The 17,449-nt window shown below is 40.0% G+C and overlaps 1 protein-coding gene across 1 annotated transcript in view; it reads right to left on the reverse strand.

Annotated features, from left to right (window-relative positions):
* Positions 1-7,099: 7,099 nt before the first annotated feature.
* The window catches only part of LOC123764571 (zwei Ig domain protein zig-8-like), a 263,096-nt gene continuing 252,746 nt past the window's right edge, over positions 7,100-17,449 (reverse strand). Inside the window, exons 6-9 of the mRNA XM_069314671.1 lie at positions 16,483-16,615; positions 12,131-12,220; positions 11,188-11,379; positions 7,100-8,260 (exon numbers count right to left, since the gene is read on the reverse strand). Of these exons, the coding sequence (XP_069170772.1) occupies positions 11,234-11,379; positions 12,131-12,220; positions 16,483-16,615 (369 nt within the window). The 3' untranslated portion in view covers positions 7,100-8,260; positions 11,188-11,233. The remainder of the gene's footprint in view (positions 8,261-11,187; positions 11,380-12,130; positions 12,221-16,482; positions 16,616-17,449) is intronic.

Below are 17,449 nucleotides of genomic sequence, written 5' to 3' on the forward strand. Positions count from 1 at the left end.
TACATTTTTAAATTATCCAAATTCCAATATTTTTCTAAGCATGGTGGATAACAGATTTTGGTACATGATTATGTGACACGAAGACCACAACCTGACACCTAACTTTGCTCCTAGGGGGGACACCTGGCACTTATTCTAGTTCCCAGGGTACCAGACACTTATCCTTGCCCCCTTAGGGTACCCGGCACTTATCCTCGATCCCCCAGGGCACTTAATATAATATCAATAATACCACAGATTCCTTTACAATTGTTCCACGTTTCTGACTTGGCCCTTCCCTCTCGCTGGGACGAAAAACATTCAGGTAATATTCGAGCTACGGCCTGAAAAATAAGTGACGGTCGCTGTAGCAACCGGACTGCGGTGTTCATTAGGAACGGGTGTCAAGAGGAGCCACACTTACAGCTGGCTGGTGCTTCAGGCTTTCCCTGCAGCACTGGAATTGCATCTGGCAGCAGCCAGATGCTGCTTCAAGCCTTCCTTGGAGCACTGGTATTGTATCTGGTAGCAGCCAAGTGGTGCTTCAAGCCTTCCCTGGAGCACTGGTATTGTATCTGGCAGCAGCCAGATGCTGCTTCAAGCCTTCCCTGGAGCACTGGTATTGTATCTGGTAGCAGCCAAGTGGTGCTTCAAGCCTTCCCTGGAGCACTGGTATTGTATCTGGCAGCAGCCAGATGCTGCTTCAAGCCTTCCCTGGAGCACTGGTATTGTATCTGGCAGCAGCCAAGTGGTGCTTCAAGCCTTCCCTGGAGCACTGGTATTGTATCTGGCAGCAGCCAAGTGGTGCTTCAAGCCTTCCCTGGAGCACTGGTATTGTATCTGGCAGCAGCCAAGTGGTGCTTCAAGCCTTCCCTGGAGCACTGGTATTGTATCTGGCAGCAATATTCTCCTACATCAACGTCTTGGAAGATGCATTCCACCCCTTAATCTACGTCAAAGAAGAGGCATTCCACCCCTTAATCTACGTCAAAGAAGATGCATTCCACCCCTTAATCTACGTCAAAGAAGATGCAATCCACAGTAACGTGAGAAATAATATTTCTGTCCCTTGGGTTGTCGAGGATTCGAGATCAAACCAGGGAAATAAAATCCACACTGGGTATGCAGGCTTGCAGCTCATGGCCATGTTGTTATAGATTCAGCTACTCGAAACAAGTTCCAAGTAGCACGGGCTATGGTGAGCCCGTAACTTACCTGGCACAGGAGCAGGGCAATTATCATGGCCATGCTATAGGAAGGCCTTACGAGTGTCAGTACAGTGATCCAATTCACCTGGGTTCTAGGAGACTCGAACCGTCGACCCCCCCACGTGTGGAAGAGGTTAAAACTAACATTTTATGAGTACAGTAAACTCACATTCACGAGGCTCGGGTTGCATTAAGAAAATAATGTTTTCTTATTATTTAAGAATATTTTTTTAGCATAATTTAAGAATAATTTAAGAATAATTGAATGAATTATTTAAGAAAAGTGCACTGCATTTTTAAGGTTGCGTCCTAAATACTATTAAAGTTATACTGAACAGAGGTCACAAAGTCTCCTCTGAAGACGGGCAGTTTGATGTGGAAGGGAAGGGAATTATTCAGGAGGAAGCGCCAAGCCATTACGAGTATATTACAATTGGAAGGGGTCAGGATAAGGATTTGAGATGGAACGGGGAGTGGGAAGGGGATTCAATGGTGCCCAACCACTTGGACGGTCGGGGATTGAACGCCGACCTGCATGAAGGGAAACCGTCATGTTGACCAAACATTACTCTAGAAATTGAAGAGACGACGACGCTTCGACTTGATAATGGCCAATCGACTTGATAATATCTTGAAGTTATCTTGAGATGATTTCGGGGCTTTAGTGTCCCCCGCGGCCCGGTTCTCGACCAGGCCTCCACCCCCAGGAAGCAGCCCGTGATAGCTGACTAACACCCAAGTACCTATTTTACTGCTAGGTAACAGGGGCATAGGATGAAAGAAACTCTACCCATTGTTTCTCGCCGGCGCCTGGGATCGAACCCAGGCTCACAGGATCACAAGTCCAGCGTGCTGTCCGCTCGGCCGACCGGCTATACCCTATAATGGTCCAGGACGGACCGAAATGTCGTCATCTCATCAATTTCTAGTCTGTGGTCTGGTCAACTTTTTCAGCCCCGTTATTGTGACTCTTCACCTGTGAAACAGTCATGCTTTTTTTTCAAGAACAATAGGATAAAGATATTTATATCACTTGCCGTACGTGTTCGGCCTCTTAGGCAATGAGCTTCCACTTAATAGAGATCACGATAAGGGTAAATCGCCCTCTCACCGACAAGACAATCCGCTGAGCTGTTCAGTAGTTCGTCCCGCACTGAAATCTAAATTTTACAAAGTCTCTCGATCTTCAAAATGAATCCGGATTCGAACAGCTCGGAGTCGTCGCCCCGGTTGTTCAGACATTAATTGTCGTCTTCTGTTTAAGTAGTCGTTGAGTTCCTGTATAATTCTTGTACTTTTCAATGTCTTGTGTCTTATTTTGTGTATAAATTAGGTTTAGCTTTTGTATTTTTAGTCATGTTATTTGAGTATATAATTTTGATATATATTTTGGACTGTTTTAAGATAATTTTGTGATGGGAGTTTTTTTTAGCGCCGATGAGGGAGTTTAAGACTAAGAATACGTCTGATATTTTAAATAAATTGATGATTGTATATGTTTTCACTCATCAAATAACCGAATAAACCTCTCCACCCATAGAAAACTGGACGATGAGGGAGGGGGGGGGGAGGTAGAGAGAGGGGGAGAGGGGGAGAGAGAGGGGGGGGGGGGGGAAGGGGAGGGGGTAGAATTTAGCACACAATCCAACAACTGGCGACGTCACATGTTAGGTTGCCGAGCCATATTTTGTTATATAATCCGTTATATCCTACAAATATTTCTTTTCCACGTAATTAATAATTTCAAATGGTTGAAAATTTAACTTTTCGGTAGATTAGAGTTGAAACAGAATGTCATAAGCAGGGCTGGTGCGCTGAACACGATGATAAAATTTAGTGCTTGGAGCTTTTAGCCGATCCCTTCCTGTGATTGGCTGCTGTGGTGAATGTCAACAAAGTTTCCAACCAATGAAATGCAAGCGCGGGAATGCTTCCCTGAGCCCAGCAACTCCCACCTTTATGGGCTGCTGTTGGCCTGTTGATAGTACAATGTTATGTCAATAGATGGCGTTTGCTGTATCTTTGCATAGCCATTTGTTGATAGTTTAATTGTGTTCCAATAGATGGCGTATGCTGTATCTTTGCATAGTCTGTTGTTGATAGTTTAATTGTGTTCCGATAGATGGTGTATGCTGTATCTTATGGGCGGTATTAACCTGGCCTGTTGTTAGTGTGTTTTTCTGCCGATAGATGGAATCAGCTGTACTATTACCTACGAATTTCCCTTAAACATTACTGTATCAATTCTGCTACATATAATAAAAAGTTTCATATCCTGCTGGTATTAGGTACTTGGAACTCTACAATTACTTTATCCACGCTTGAGGATATCATTATAATGCCTCCAAGATGTATATACTGTATGTGTATATGTATTTATATGTTTCACGTAGGGGGGGGGGGGGGATTTTGGCTATCTTGCCCTGTATTCTCCTTAGACGTAGATATTTTCTTTTGGGCATGTTGATAGCTGATATTTAATTACCAACTGGATCCTGAAAGACATAATTAAGCTTGTCACGGACGTACTAATAATCATACAAGTAAGAAAGGAAGTACGGAAACGCGTATGAGTGTTGTTCGTAGCAAAACGTTTAATCAAATTGATGTAGCATATAAATACCCAGACTACAGCTACAGTAAACTGGCATAATTCTCAAACCATACACACAATGCCCCCTTATATCATCTCCAGTTGCTTCTACAGCTACAGCTAATCACTTGGCCATTTTACATATATACATGTTTGATTTATATTTGTGAATATATATATAAATATATAGGGGGGCTACCACCTCTGGTTGAGTTTGTAGGGACCCTTGACTTCGAAGAAGATGATATGCAGCATCCGGGAAAGCCTTGTGGGACACCGGAGTACATTCATATATTGTCTTCTCCTAGCAACCCTTCCCCCTATATCATATTATATATATATATATATATATATATATATATATATATATATATATATATATATATATATATATATATATATATATATATATATCAGAAATGGGGTTTCCTCTTGGGAATTTCAATCTCATTAGACATAGTATGATATGAGAAAATATATACACCTTCCTCAATTTAATACAACCAGGCGTTTTAGAGTAAAAAGTAACTCCATCATTAATGCTTAAAAGAGAATATTTACAATGCTAGTTTAACTCAAAACAATTAATGTATCAACATATAATCACTAAAAATAATATAATAAAAGTTAAAAGAAAATTATATTTACGTAAAAGACAAAATTATTTACACAAAACCAGAATAATAAAAACAACTCAACTCGTATTTAAGAGAAGATGACAACTCTAAAGTTTCCTTTCTAGATACATTTGTTACGTTTGGTTTACCTTAAACCAATATTCATAGGATTGAGTTTACATTTTCTGAGTTTTTTGTCCAGAACTACATAAACTGAAGGCAATTAAAACTTTTGATTAATAGAGCCTTTAACCTTTGTTCCGATTATAAATGATTTTATTTTGAAGTCAAGTTTTTGCATGAATTTTATATTTTTTAATGCGTTTCGTAGCAAGATATTTTACAGAATTCGGAAGAGAATCTTAATTACCAAATTTAGATCTACTATTCAGGTTTTCGCAGTTTCTAAGGACATATAGTATGTCAAATTTCGATATATAGGTGAAATAAATTTTTATATTAAGAAAGAACTTTGTAATATTATAAGATATAGCTATCCGCAAGCAAGTTTCCAGTTCGTGTTTACTAACAAAAATATCATTGGAAACTAATTCAAACGTAGAGATTCACTACTCTTTGAACTCAGGTCTCAACCCGTCCTCGACTCAAGTCCATTACATCCAGCGGCCGACCCCACAGACGCATTCATAAATTTTAACATGCTGTTCATTCAAAATAGGAATTTTCTCAAATATATATTAATATTATGATATATTAGCATATTGTGCATATATAGACATAGGTTAGGTTAGGTGTTTGGGTTCTGTTGGCGATTATTTGTATTTACAATACGTGGGTGAAGCATTTACAGCGTTGTGGTTCGACCAAAATTCGTCAGTGAAGCACTTGTTCCGGAAGTGTTCGAACGAAATCAGTTGTGAGTCGTGTGTAAACCGTTTTTCATTCTTAAACGGAGTTTAGCGGGTGCATGGAATCACTTTTGGGTCTTTGGAGGACAGGGTGCAGGTCTGGTGTTGTTTATCTGTTCAAATGTTCAAACTGTACCGTTCAATATGTTGGAAATATCTCACGAAGCCTAAAACATCGCATTTCTGACCATATGGAGGTCTCCTACCGTGCCGGAGCCAGATTCACGAAGCAGTTAGAAAGTTCTTACGAACGTGTTTATCGTTCTTCAATCTTTGACGCCTTTGGTTTCGTTTATTAAACCATTTACAAGCATGAAAACTTCCCAGTCTGCCTACAACAACATCTTGAAAACTGTTGTTATTGTTATAAACAGTCTCCTGGTGCTTCGGAGCTTATTAACTGTTTAATAATTGTAAACAAAGCCGCCAAAATTGAGAAAAGGTTTGTTCATTGAGAAAAGATGTACAGGTTCGTAAGTGCTTGCGTAACTGCTTTGTGAATCTTGGGCCAGATTCACGAAAGCACTTACGCAAGCACTTACGAGCGTGTACATCTTTCCTCAATCTTTGACGGCTTTGGTTACATTTATTAAACAATTTACAAGCATGAAAACTTGCCATTCAACTGTTGTTAGCGTTATAAACAGCCTCCTGGTGCTTCGGAGCTCATTAACTGTTTAATAATTGGAAACAAAGCCGCCAAAGATTGAGAAAAGATGTACAGGTTCGTAAGTGCTAGCGTAACTGCTTCGTGAATCTGGCCCCCCTGATCTGCCTCTTAGGCAATGTGCTTCTCTACTATTCAAGAACATTGCGAGGATAAAAGCCATGACTCTTCCACTTACAGTGAATTGCTCGTGTGTATTGTAGTTCGTCTAGCCGTGAACTCAATATTTTACAGTGTCTCGAGTTTTAATATGATACCCGAGTTGAACGGTTCGGAGTCGTCGACTCAGCTATTTATTTATTAACTGTTAACTTATCTTACAGCCCGTCTTCATAAACAAAGACCCAAATTTCATTCCATCCACCCGCCAAACCCCAGCTGTTTATGAATGAAGAATGACTTACACACGACTCACAACTGTTAACGTTCGAACACTTCCGGAACAAGTGCTTCACTGACGACTTTTGTTCGAACCACAACGCTGTAAATCCTTCACCTACGTACTACAAATACAACTAATCGCCAACAGAACCTGTTCACCTAACCTAACCTATGCCTAAATATGCACACAATATGCTAATATAAAATAATATTAATTTATATTTGAGAAAATTCCTATTTTGAATGAACAACATGTTAAAATTGATGAATGTATCTTTGGGGTCGACCACTGGATGGAATGAACTTATTTTGAGGACATGTAGTCTCTTAAGTATGTGTTGAGTTGTTTTGTAATTCTGGTTTCGTGTATATAATTTTATATTTTACTTGTAAATAGTTTTCTTTTAAGTTGTTGAATATTAAGTTTAGTAAATATATATATTGATACATATTTAAATGTTTTTAACTAAATTATCGTTTTGAAATATTATTTTTTTAACACTGACGATTATTTATACGAAACGTCTGTTATTTATAAAGTGAACAAGATGCATATCTTTTCTCTTATCATACTGGTTCTAATATATATATATATATATATATATATATATATATATATATATATATATATATATATATATATATATATATATATATATAAATATATATATATATATATATATATATATATATATATATATATATATATATATATATAAATATATATATATATATATATATATATATATATATATATATATATATATATATATATATATATATATATATATATATATATATAAACGTACTGAACATCAATAAATAATCAGACGTGAATCACATAAATTACGTATGTACGTTAGTCATAGGATAACGGTGAACTTATGTAAAAATTTTCCCCTTCACAGTATTATGCAATATACCTTTAGCTTTTCCATCTAGCAAGACGCTTAGCTTATATATATATATACACTAATATATGTACACTAGCACATGGATCTTGCGAACTGTTACTACATCCATTGTAAAAATAAAAAAATAAAAACTGTATCTTGTAGATGCGTACGAACCTCAATTCTTCAATGAATGATTCAGGGAAAAGGTGAATGTCAAATCTTCTTTCAAAGGTTCAAACACAAGGTGAATCTCGATTCTTTTCTGAGACAGTTTCAATGCAAAGTGAACCCTCCAACCTCTCTCTCTAGCTTCAAACACAAGGTAACTCACATTCTCTAGCATCATCTACATTTACAATGTAAACAAACCCACATATTACACTGATTATCCCTGGTTTGACATTTGGTGAAACAGGACTTCAGTTTCACTCAGAGGAAGAGATTCAGGCACTACGCACCCACAACTGCTACAGAGGAACGGTCACAGGTCCCGATATCTCTATATCCTAAGGTCTCTGTGCAGACTAATTACACTCATATGGTTGTTCGTAATGGGTGTTCATTCAACCATTACGACCCTAGGTGATGGGGGGCTCATGGATCATAACAATGCCCATTGTAAATGGGTGATTCCCATAACTCGGTCCTTGTGGATGGGTGACGTCCTATAGTTACGTCCCTAGAAGATGAGTAAGTCCGAGATTGTGCATGTCGGAATGAGTGAACCCGACAATATGGGCGTCGATTCAGGTGACACTACGTCCGTCGTAGCAGATGAGTGGGACCCCCGACGCTACGACCGTCGTAGCAGATGTGTGGGACCCTCCGACGCTACGTCAGTCGTAGTAGATGAGTGGGACCCTCCGACGCTACGTCCTGGCTGCGCCTCAGAGCTGTAGTCACGTTACACGCACATCCTCCCTCCTCTGTTTCATCATCTGAGCCGCTGGGGCACCAGGAGGGCCAGGAGCTGAAGCACAACCAGCAGGGTCACCAGCCTGAAGGATGGTGTGGTACCTCCGCCCGTCTGCATAGCTGCCGGCTGCTCTCCTGAAGGGACGAACAGCAGAGTGAAGTAACTTCCAATATCATGAGAAATGCAATTTGTATATTAACGTTATCAAGAGAGAGAGAGAGAGAGAGAGAGAGAGAGAGAGAGAGAGAGAGAGAGAGAGAGAGAAAGAGAGAGAGAGAAAAGGGTTTGAAGCATCTACTTAACTACACAATAAATGCCAACTGAGATAATCTGAAATGACCATTAAACCAATTTTTATCTAGTGGAACTGGATACAAAAATTCCAGCTACTAAAATTTACAATTAATCCATTAATTAAACCCCCCATTCCAGAGGATGACAGTTGATCCGAGAGTAGGAAAGAATACAATTAATCACTTGATCTCGAACCACTGTACAGAAGAGAGCAAGAGTGGGTCAATGCACACGAGTGAAAAACGATTGAAAGACGAGTGAAACTAAAGTGGGAGTAAATGAACACTTAAGTTTCTACAGAAGGTGGGTGAGGAACTCTCTAGACAAACTAAGGACTCAAGAGCAACCAGTTTCCTGTTCTAGCGCCCCCATTCTCATAATCCAGAAACTAGCAAGCTACATATCACTAGCCCAGCTGATTATATATATATATATATATATATATATATATATATATATATATATATATATATATATATATACATATATATATATATATATATATATATATATATATATATATATATATATATATATATATATATATATATATATATATATTCTTTTTGAGCTGCTGATATGTAACTCGCCAGTTGGGTAATAAAAGTCGAGGAGCTTAAGTAGCAGCAGTCTGAAGTTTTACTGTTTGCCAGACTTGACAGAGTTCCAAGATGCACAACTTCTTCCAGCGATTGGAACCCGTCCATCAACTAGAAGGGACGGGTATTGGCCAATCAGCCAGGACGCATGGTTATTGGCCAATCAACCGTGAATGTGATTTCAGGGCTTTCCTTCCAGTTTGGACGTGAGTGGAAGATATTTCAGTTAGTGGAAAGTTGCAATGCTGAAAGTCGGTTTCAATCTGAGAGTCAGAATACAGAAAGTCAAAAAAGGGGGGGGAGGTAGGATGTTGCCTCAGAAATATACTACAATTATCAGAAAGTATTAAAAGATAAGTTAGAAAGCATGAAATCTTCAGAGATGTTAGCTTATGCTGAATATCCAGTATCCAGATATAATTAAGACAAAAATAATTGCTTGATAGCTGTAAGGATAAAAACTAATTCAGAATCGCATTAAAAAACAAATTCTCAAATTCTCAATTCAAAACAAAGTCGAATATAATCACAGATAATGTGATTTATTATCACATTATCTCAAGCAGATAATGTGAGACATAAATCAAAACTGAGAAAGCAAATACGCAATTTAAGCAATAAGATGTATCAAAGAATATCAAACCAGACAAAGCCTGTTCTTGTATATACTTAAGAACAGCCTCTCTTTAATATGTGTTCTTCTAGCCTGAAGAACACAGGGAACTCAAATGTAAAGAATGAGAAAATATTTCATCACTGGTGTGAAAACCAGAAAGAAACAGACACAATACAGTTCTTCGAGGGATTGAAAACGTGGACATATATAAAATAGTCATCAGGACCAGAGGTAGAAAGAGAAACTATTGGAAACACTGTTTCACTGTTGGAAACTGGAAACACTGTTTCACTGTTGGAAACTGGAAACACTGTTTCACTGTTGGAAACTGGAAACACTGTTTCACTGTTGGAAACTGGAAACACTGTTTCACTGTTGGAAACTAAAAACACAACTCAGTCACGGAGGCTTAGGAAGGCCCCTTCTTCTAGTATGAGTGAGTAAGCTGAATAAGCTGGAAGGGAAGATAGTTGAAAGTAAACACATTGAGTTTCAAGTGGGTCAAAATTCTTTGACAAGTTCTCAAATTTCTTGGACACACACAAGAAAGGGCACTTCTAAGAAACGTGACAATTCGCAAAATACTAATTCCTTGGAACTTGCGTAAAACCTATTATAAAAAATCAACCCGAACTCTTGTTTTATCAAAGTTACAGCCCCGCTCCTGTGCCAGATAAGTCCACTACGGGCTCACCATAGCCCGTGCTACTTGCCCCGCTCCTGTGCCAGGTAAGTCCACTACGGGCTCACCATAGCCCGTGCTACTTGCCCCGCTCCTGTGCCAGGTAAGTCCACTACGGGCTCACCATAGCCCGTGCTACTTGCCCCGCTCCTGTGCCAGGTAAGTCCACTACGGGCTCACCATAGCCCGTGCTACTTGCCCCGCTCCTGTGCCAGGTAAGTCCACTACGGGCTCACCATAGCCCGTGCTACTTGCCCCGCTCCTGTGCCAGGTAAGTCCACTACGGGCTCACCATAGCCCGTGCTACTTGCCCCGCTCCTGTGCCAGGTAAGTCCACTACGGGCTCACCATAGCCCGTGCTACTTGGAACTTTTGTTCCCAGTAGCTGAATCTTAAACAACAACTTGGGCTCCGCATTTCCCTTTATAGGACCTAGCGTGGTAAGCTGACCAACCCGTCCTCTTAAAAATAACGTCAATTTTGGCTCGTATGCGCACTATGGCCAAATTTGGACGTAATTTGAAATGAAATCGGCTCACAAAAGTGATGTTCTGTTCCGTTTTCTATTTTAGTCGCCCGGCGTACGCGGAGAGGTTAGAAGAGGACACTTTAAATTAACGTTTTTCATAACGTGTTGAAACTTTATGAGAATATCCTGCCCACCTAACCTACCAGAGGACCCTTAACTTACTGTTGTTGAAAAACAAATCCCAAATTTACTTTCATTTTATTTTCATTTTCAAATTTCGTCCAAATTCGGCCATACGGACAAACGGCCAAAAGCGACGTTCTTTTTAAGAGGACAGGTTTTCTCCCCCTAGATGGCTCCCCTAACCGGAATATGTGTATGTGTTTTACATGGTGTCTGACCTTGGAGCACAGTGACGATAACGGAAGTGGGATGTGCAGACGTTGGTCAGCAGGTGTAGTTGCCTGAGTCATTCGGTGACGCTTCGTCAATGGTCAGGTGAGAGACCGTGCCGTCCCTGTCTTCCCTGGTTATGATCTTAACTGGTCCCTCGTAGTCGAGGATCTTCCGGTTGTGGTACCAGTACAGGAAGCCTGTCGGGAGAGGGGGAAGGAAGGAATGCATTGAAATTTGCGAAAATCCCCCCCCAAAAAACATTATTTTACCTAAAGTTAATATCTAGAAAATGTTGACCAGACCACACACTAGAAGTTGAAGGGACGACGACGTTTCGGTCCGTCCTCGACCATTCTCAAGTCGATTGTGAGAATCGACAATCGACTTGAGAATGGTCCAGGACGGACCGAAACGTCGTCGTCCCTTCACCTTCTAGTGTGTGTGGTCTGGTCAACAGGAACTGTCTGTTCTTTAACTCTCTTCATACGGAAAATTCTTGGTTTACCGGATTAAATTTTGCCATATTCCTTTTGTATACTTTCCATAGAGTATACATACATTCTCTAGTACGGTGCCTGATACTGTGCTTTTTATGAAGTACAGTACACTTTGGAACTTTGTAATTCACGTTTCGGAGATGAGGGGAAAACTGACTCAGAAAATTAGGTGATGGACACACCCCCTCACAGTGTTCAAGAGAGAACTGGATAAGCACCTCCAAAGGATACCTGATCAACCAGGCTGTGACTCATACGTCAGGCTGCGAGCGGCCGCGTCTAACAGCCTGGTTGATCAGACCAGCAACCAGGAGGCCTGGTCGACGACCAGGCCACGGGGACGCTGAGCCCCGGAAGCACCTCAAGGTAACCTCAAGGTAACCTCAAGGTAACCTTGTATATTAACCTGGTGATGATCTATCTTGCATGTTGAGCTAATATGATGACCTACCTTGCATGTTGATCTGGTTGATGATACAGGTGAGGTTGATGGTACTACCGGCCTTCACGTACTCGGGGCCGACGATAACAGACCGAGCCTCTGTAAAAAATAGATATTATAAGCATATAATAAGAATCAACCCAAACCCATCATTCATGCATGTGTCACCTACGCTTGAAACAGTAAAGTTATTCCCAGGTCTAATACGTTATTGGATAATGTCTTCCAAACGTCAACTCAACCCTGTTTTCCTTAACTAAGATGTTCAGTTAGGGTAACCAACGTACCAAATGCCACGTTTTATGAAAAGTTGTGGCTCACATAAACCCTCATTTTCCAGTGTATTGGTTGGTTAGGTTAGGTGGGTGGTGTGGATTTATGCGTTGCCGAGTATGTGGTACTCAGAGAGGCTCCACTCTGAGTGCCTCTCGTTAAGATATGCTCTGAGTTCCCTCTCTCTCTCTCTTCCTCTCTCTCTCTCTCTCTCTCTCTCTCTCTCTCTCTCTCTCTCTCTCTCTCTCTCTCTCTCTCTCTCTCTCTCTCTCTACACCCTCTTGCTTCTCGTTCTTAACACTCAATTAAGACAACACTTACACAACACCACTCACACACTTTAACACCTTAATTACTCCGCGTGAAAGACTCTACGTGAAGTGCCTACTGCACCTCGTTAATAGTGGACGGCGGTCAACAGTTTATAGACATTCCCCCTGTCAAATGCAGAGCGGAAAATCATTACTCTATTCACGTCAGCCTTGACCTCTAATTACAATTTTCTCCTTGTCTTAGGTGTGATTATTTGTTTTTTCGTTAAAAATTAAATCTTCCGTGGAATTTTTTTTTATCCTGAATCCTGGTGCTAAGGATAATGTTCAGTCCTGTTTTTTTTACTTAATTTTTGAAAATTTAAAAATTAATTTTTGTATTATTTTTCGAATAATATCTTGACTAATATATTGTTTAATATTTTCGGACCATACATATTTGTCGTCCCATTTGAGCCGCTATCATAAGAATGATGAATATATATATATATATATATATATATATATATATATATATATATATATATATATATATATATATATATATATATATTGGTGTATACTGGCAGCAGGTTTTCTTTCAAACATGTTTCATTGAATATGACCGCATATTCTGTATTTATTATTTTCTGGTTTAGGGCTTCTATCCCTCTAACTATTTTCTTAGCATCAGGGCTTAATTGAGATAGGAGTTCTCCAAAACTCATTTTCGTACTTTTAAGGTGAAGAAAAGAAGTGATTTACTATAGAGTGTATTACACTTATTTGTATAATTTGCACGACGTTTCGAACCTCCATGGTTCATTCTCAAGTGAACAGATCTTACAATACTAGTTGATTTTATACCCGCATTAGGTCAGGTGATAATACAATGAAGGTGAAAACATGGGGGGATACATAAGGGATAAACATAGGGGCTGCAGAAGGCTTATTGGCCCATACGAGGCATCTCCTATCCAAACACAAAGATTAATCCAGTGTAATTGGCCAATTACACTGGATTAATCTTTGTGTTTGGATAGGAGATGCCTCGTATGGGCCAATAAGCCTTCTGCAGCCAGTGTAATTGGCCAATTACACTGGATTAATCTTTGTGTTTGGATAGGAGATGCCTCGTATGGGCCAATAAGCCTTCTGCAGCCCCTATGTTTATCCCTTATGTATCCCCCCATGTTTTCACCTTCATTGTATTATCACCTGACCTAATGCGGGTATAAAATCAACTAGTATTGTAAGATCTGTTCACTTGAGAATGAACCATGGAGGTTCGAAACGTCGTGCAAATTATACAAATAAGTGTAATACACTCTATAGTAAATCACTTCTTTTCTTCACCTTAAAAGTACGAAAATGAGTTTTGGAGAACTCCTATTTCAATTAAGCCCTGATGCTAAGAAAATAGTTAGAGGGATAGAAGCCCTAAACCAGAAAATAATAAATACAGAATATGCGGTCATATTCAATGAAACATATATATATATATATATATATATATATATATATATATATATATATATATATATATATATATATATATATATATATATATATATATACATATATATATATATATATATTCCTGTGCAGATAACTGCACAGGAATTCACCTTCTTATATTTCAGACCCCTTCTCCATCTTTCAGAGCAGTGCATTATCTTCCAGATCCACTCCTTATCTCTTCATCTTCAGAGATGCCTTGGCACTCAAAAAACGTTCAGTCTTTTTGGCTTATCTCCTCCTTATCAATCTCTTCAGCACCTATCATCCTTCAAGATCCCTCTGCTCGGTTCCTTTCACCAGACTTAATCAACATGCTTCTCTCTCTCTCTCTCTCTCTCTCTCTCTCTCTCTCTCTGATTCCCCTCAAAACATCCGTTTCATTTCAACTCTTTGAACAATCCTTCCCTCCAACCACTTGGGCTGGACGGAAGAGCGACAATCTCGCTTCATTCATGCAGGTCGGCGTTCAATCCCCGACGTCTCAAATGGTTAGGCACCATTCCTTTCCCACCGTCCCATCCCAAATCCTTATCCTGACCCCTTTCATTGGCTATATAGTCGTAATGGCTTGGCGCTTTACCCCTGATAATTCCCTCCTTCGATTTCATTAAGGTCACTTTTTTTGTTTCCAGTCAGTTTTTTTGTTTCCAGTCAGTTTTTTTGTTTCCAGTCAGTTTTTTTGTTTCCAGTCAGTTTTTTTGTTTCCAGTCAGTTTTTTTGTTTCCAGTCAGTTTTTTGTTTCCAGTCAGTTTTTTTTGTTTCCAGTCAGTTTTTTTGTTTCCAGTCAGTTTTTTTTGTTTCCAGTCAGTTTTTTTTGTTTCCAGTCAGTTTTTTTGTTTCCAGTCAGTTTTTTTTCCAGTCAGTTTTTTTGTTTCCAGTCAGTTTTTTTGTTTCCAGTCAGTTTTTTTGTTTCCAGTCAGTTTTTTTTGTTTCCAGTCAGTTTTTTTTGTTTCCAGTCAGTTTTTTTGTTTCCAGTCAGTTTTTTTGTTTCCGGTCAGTTTTTTTGTTTCCAGTCAGTTTTTTTGTTTCCAGTCAGTTTTTTTGTTTCCAGTCAGTTTTTTTGTTTCCAGTCAGTTGTTTTGTTTCCAGTCAGTTTTTTTGTTTCCAGTCAGTTTTTTTTGTTTCCAGTCAGTTTTTTTGTTTCCAGTCAGTTTTTTTGTTTCCAGTCAGTTTTTTTGTTTCCAGTCAGTTTTTTTGTTTCCAGTCAGTTTTTTTTGTTTCCAGTCAGTTTTTTTGTTTCCAGTCAGTTTTTTTGTTTCCAGTCAGTTTTTTTGTTTCCAGTCAGTTTTTTTGTTTCCAGTCAGTTTTTTTGTTTCCAGTCAGTTTTTTGTTTCCAGTCAGTTTTTTTGTTTCCAGTCAGTTTTATCAGTTTTTTTTTGCCCTCCAGATGCAGGTTGCAATAACAATTCGCTACCTTTGCCAGCTTCCGACAGCGAGAAAAAAAAAATATTCACACCAGAAATTGCAGGAAAGCTTGTAATGTTGCAATGTATCAATAAATGTTGCAATATCGGGTGTTTTCCGCCACCAAACATTGTCGCGGGTATTCGTTTCCAGCTCAGTAAACTTTTCTGCATCTTGCCATTTCCTAGTATAAGAAGATAGTTTAAAAATGAATTTTATATCACATATCTCTAAGTGCGCGTGATCTCTTTCTTTCAATATCGACCCAGAACATTCCCAGACATAACTAATTGACTTAAAACATCTCCAGACATAACCTAGCGACCTAAGACACCCCTAGACACTATCTTATTGACCTAAGACACCCCTAGACACTATCTTATTGACCTAAGACACCCCTAGACACTATCTTATTGACCTAACACCTCTATCGTCTCCACAGGGTTATCTTGAGGTTATCTTGAGATGATTTCGGGGCTTTTTAGTGTTCCCGCGGCCCAGTCCTCGACCAGGCCTCCACCCCCAGGAAGCCGCCGGTGACAGCTGACTAACACCCAGGTACCTATTTTACTGCTAGGTAACAGGGACATAGGGTGAAAGAAACTCTGCCCATTGTTTCTCACCGGCGCCTGGGATCGAACCCAGGACCACAGGATCACAAGTCCAGCGTGCTGTCCACTCGGCCGACCGGCTCCCCTAACCTATTGACCTAGAATCCCCAATCTATCCACGATGCACTGACCTATCGACCTAGCATTCGCCACCTCCCTATAGGGGGGTTAACCTATTGACCTATCACCCGTACCCTCCCTACGGGGGCAGTAATCTATTGACCTGGCTCTCTTAGCCTCCCCACGGGGCACCTACCTATTGACCTAGTCCACCCCTACACCTCATCCAGGGGGTACTTACCGACAACATTAAGGACATATGACATGGAGAGCTTAGGGACGGTGTTGACCTGGCATTCGTAGACGCCAGCATCCCTCATCTGGGCGTACTTGATCTGCAAAGTCCAGTTTTCAGACTTTTCCGGGTGGATCACCTGTATGGAGGAGGGAAAAGCATTGTTAAAGTACACACGAGGGACTTAGTTTGGTCGTACTATCAACCCAGTGATAGATTGAACATGTGAGAGGTAGTTCCTCTGTTCAGCAAGTTCAAGGCACGTGATTGGTGTTCTTCAACCGACATGGATATTGTGGAGAAGAACAAAGACAGAGTTATTGTTTTATGAGATTTTACGTAACATTTGACGAATTTATTAAGAACGCTGCTGAGAGGATTCAGCACGTGCATTAAATGGGTACGTAAATATTATGTTCCTGTGAGGACTGAGGACTGTGACGTACCGAGACGTACTGAGAAGAACTCCATGCTCCTTAGGGCCACAGGAGTAGGTTGACGTACCTGGCGTACCTTACTACGCGCTTCGTGCTCCTGATTAACTACCGGGAAATTATAGCACGGAAATGGAAAACATTTTCACAAGATCTTTAAATATTGACACGAAACTGGTAAACAATGGCAAGTAGATGGAAAATTACGACAAGATCTTGATCTTGACACATAAATAATCAATGTTGACTCTCAGCTGATCAATCTCTATCTGTAACTGATCAATCTTGTAGCTGAGCAAGATAGTCAGATAAGTTATCAATCCTGACACGGGCCTGGAAACCTGGAAATGCACCTGGGCGCCCTGAAATGTAGCTGGAAGCATTTTCACGCACCTAGAAGGCTTGCCACGCGCCAGAATGTCTAGACAGGCAACTAGAAGCCTTGACGGCGCACCTAAAAGCCTTGCCATGAAGCTGGAGATCTCGCCATATATCAGAGACACACACTTGCCAAACTTGACACCCACCTGGAAATCGTA

This window comes from Procambarus clarkii, chromosome 79 (assembly GCF_040958095.1).
Source record: "Procambarus clarkii isolate CNS0578487 chromosome 79, FALCON_Pclarkii_2.0, whole genome shotgun sequence".
Lineage (NCBI taxonomy): Eukaryota > Metazoa > Arthropoda > Malacostraca > Decapoda > Cambaridae > Procambarus > Procambarus clarkii.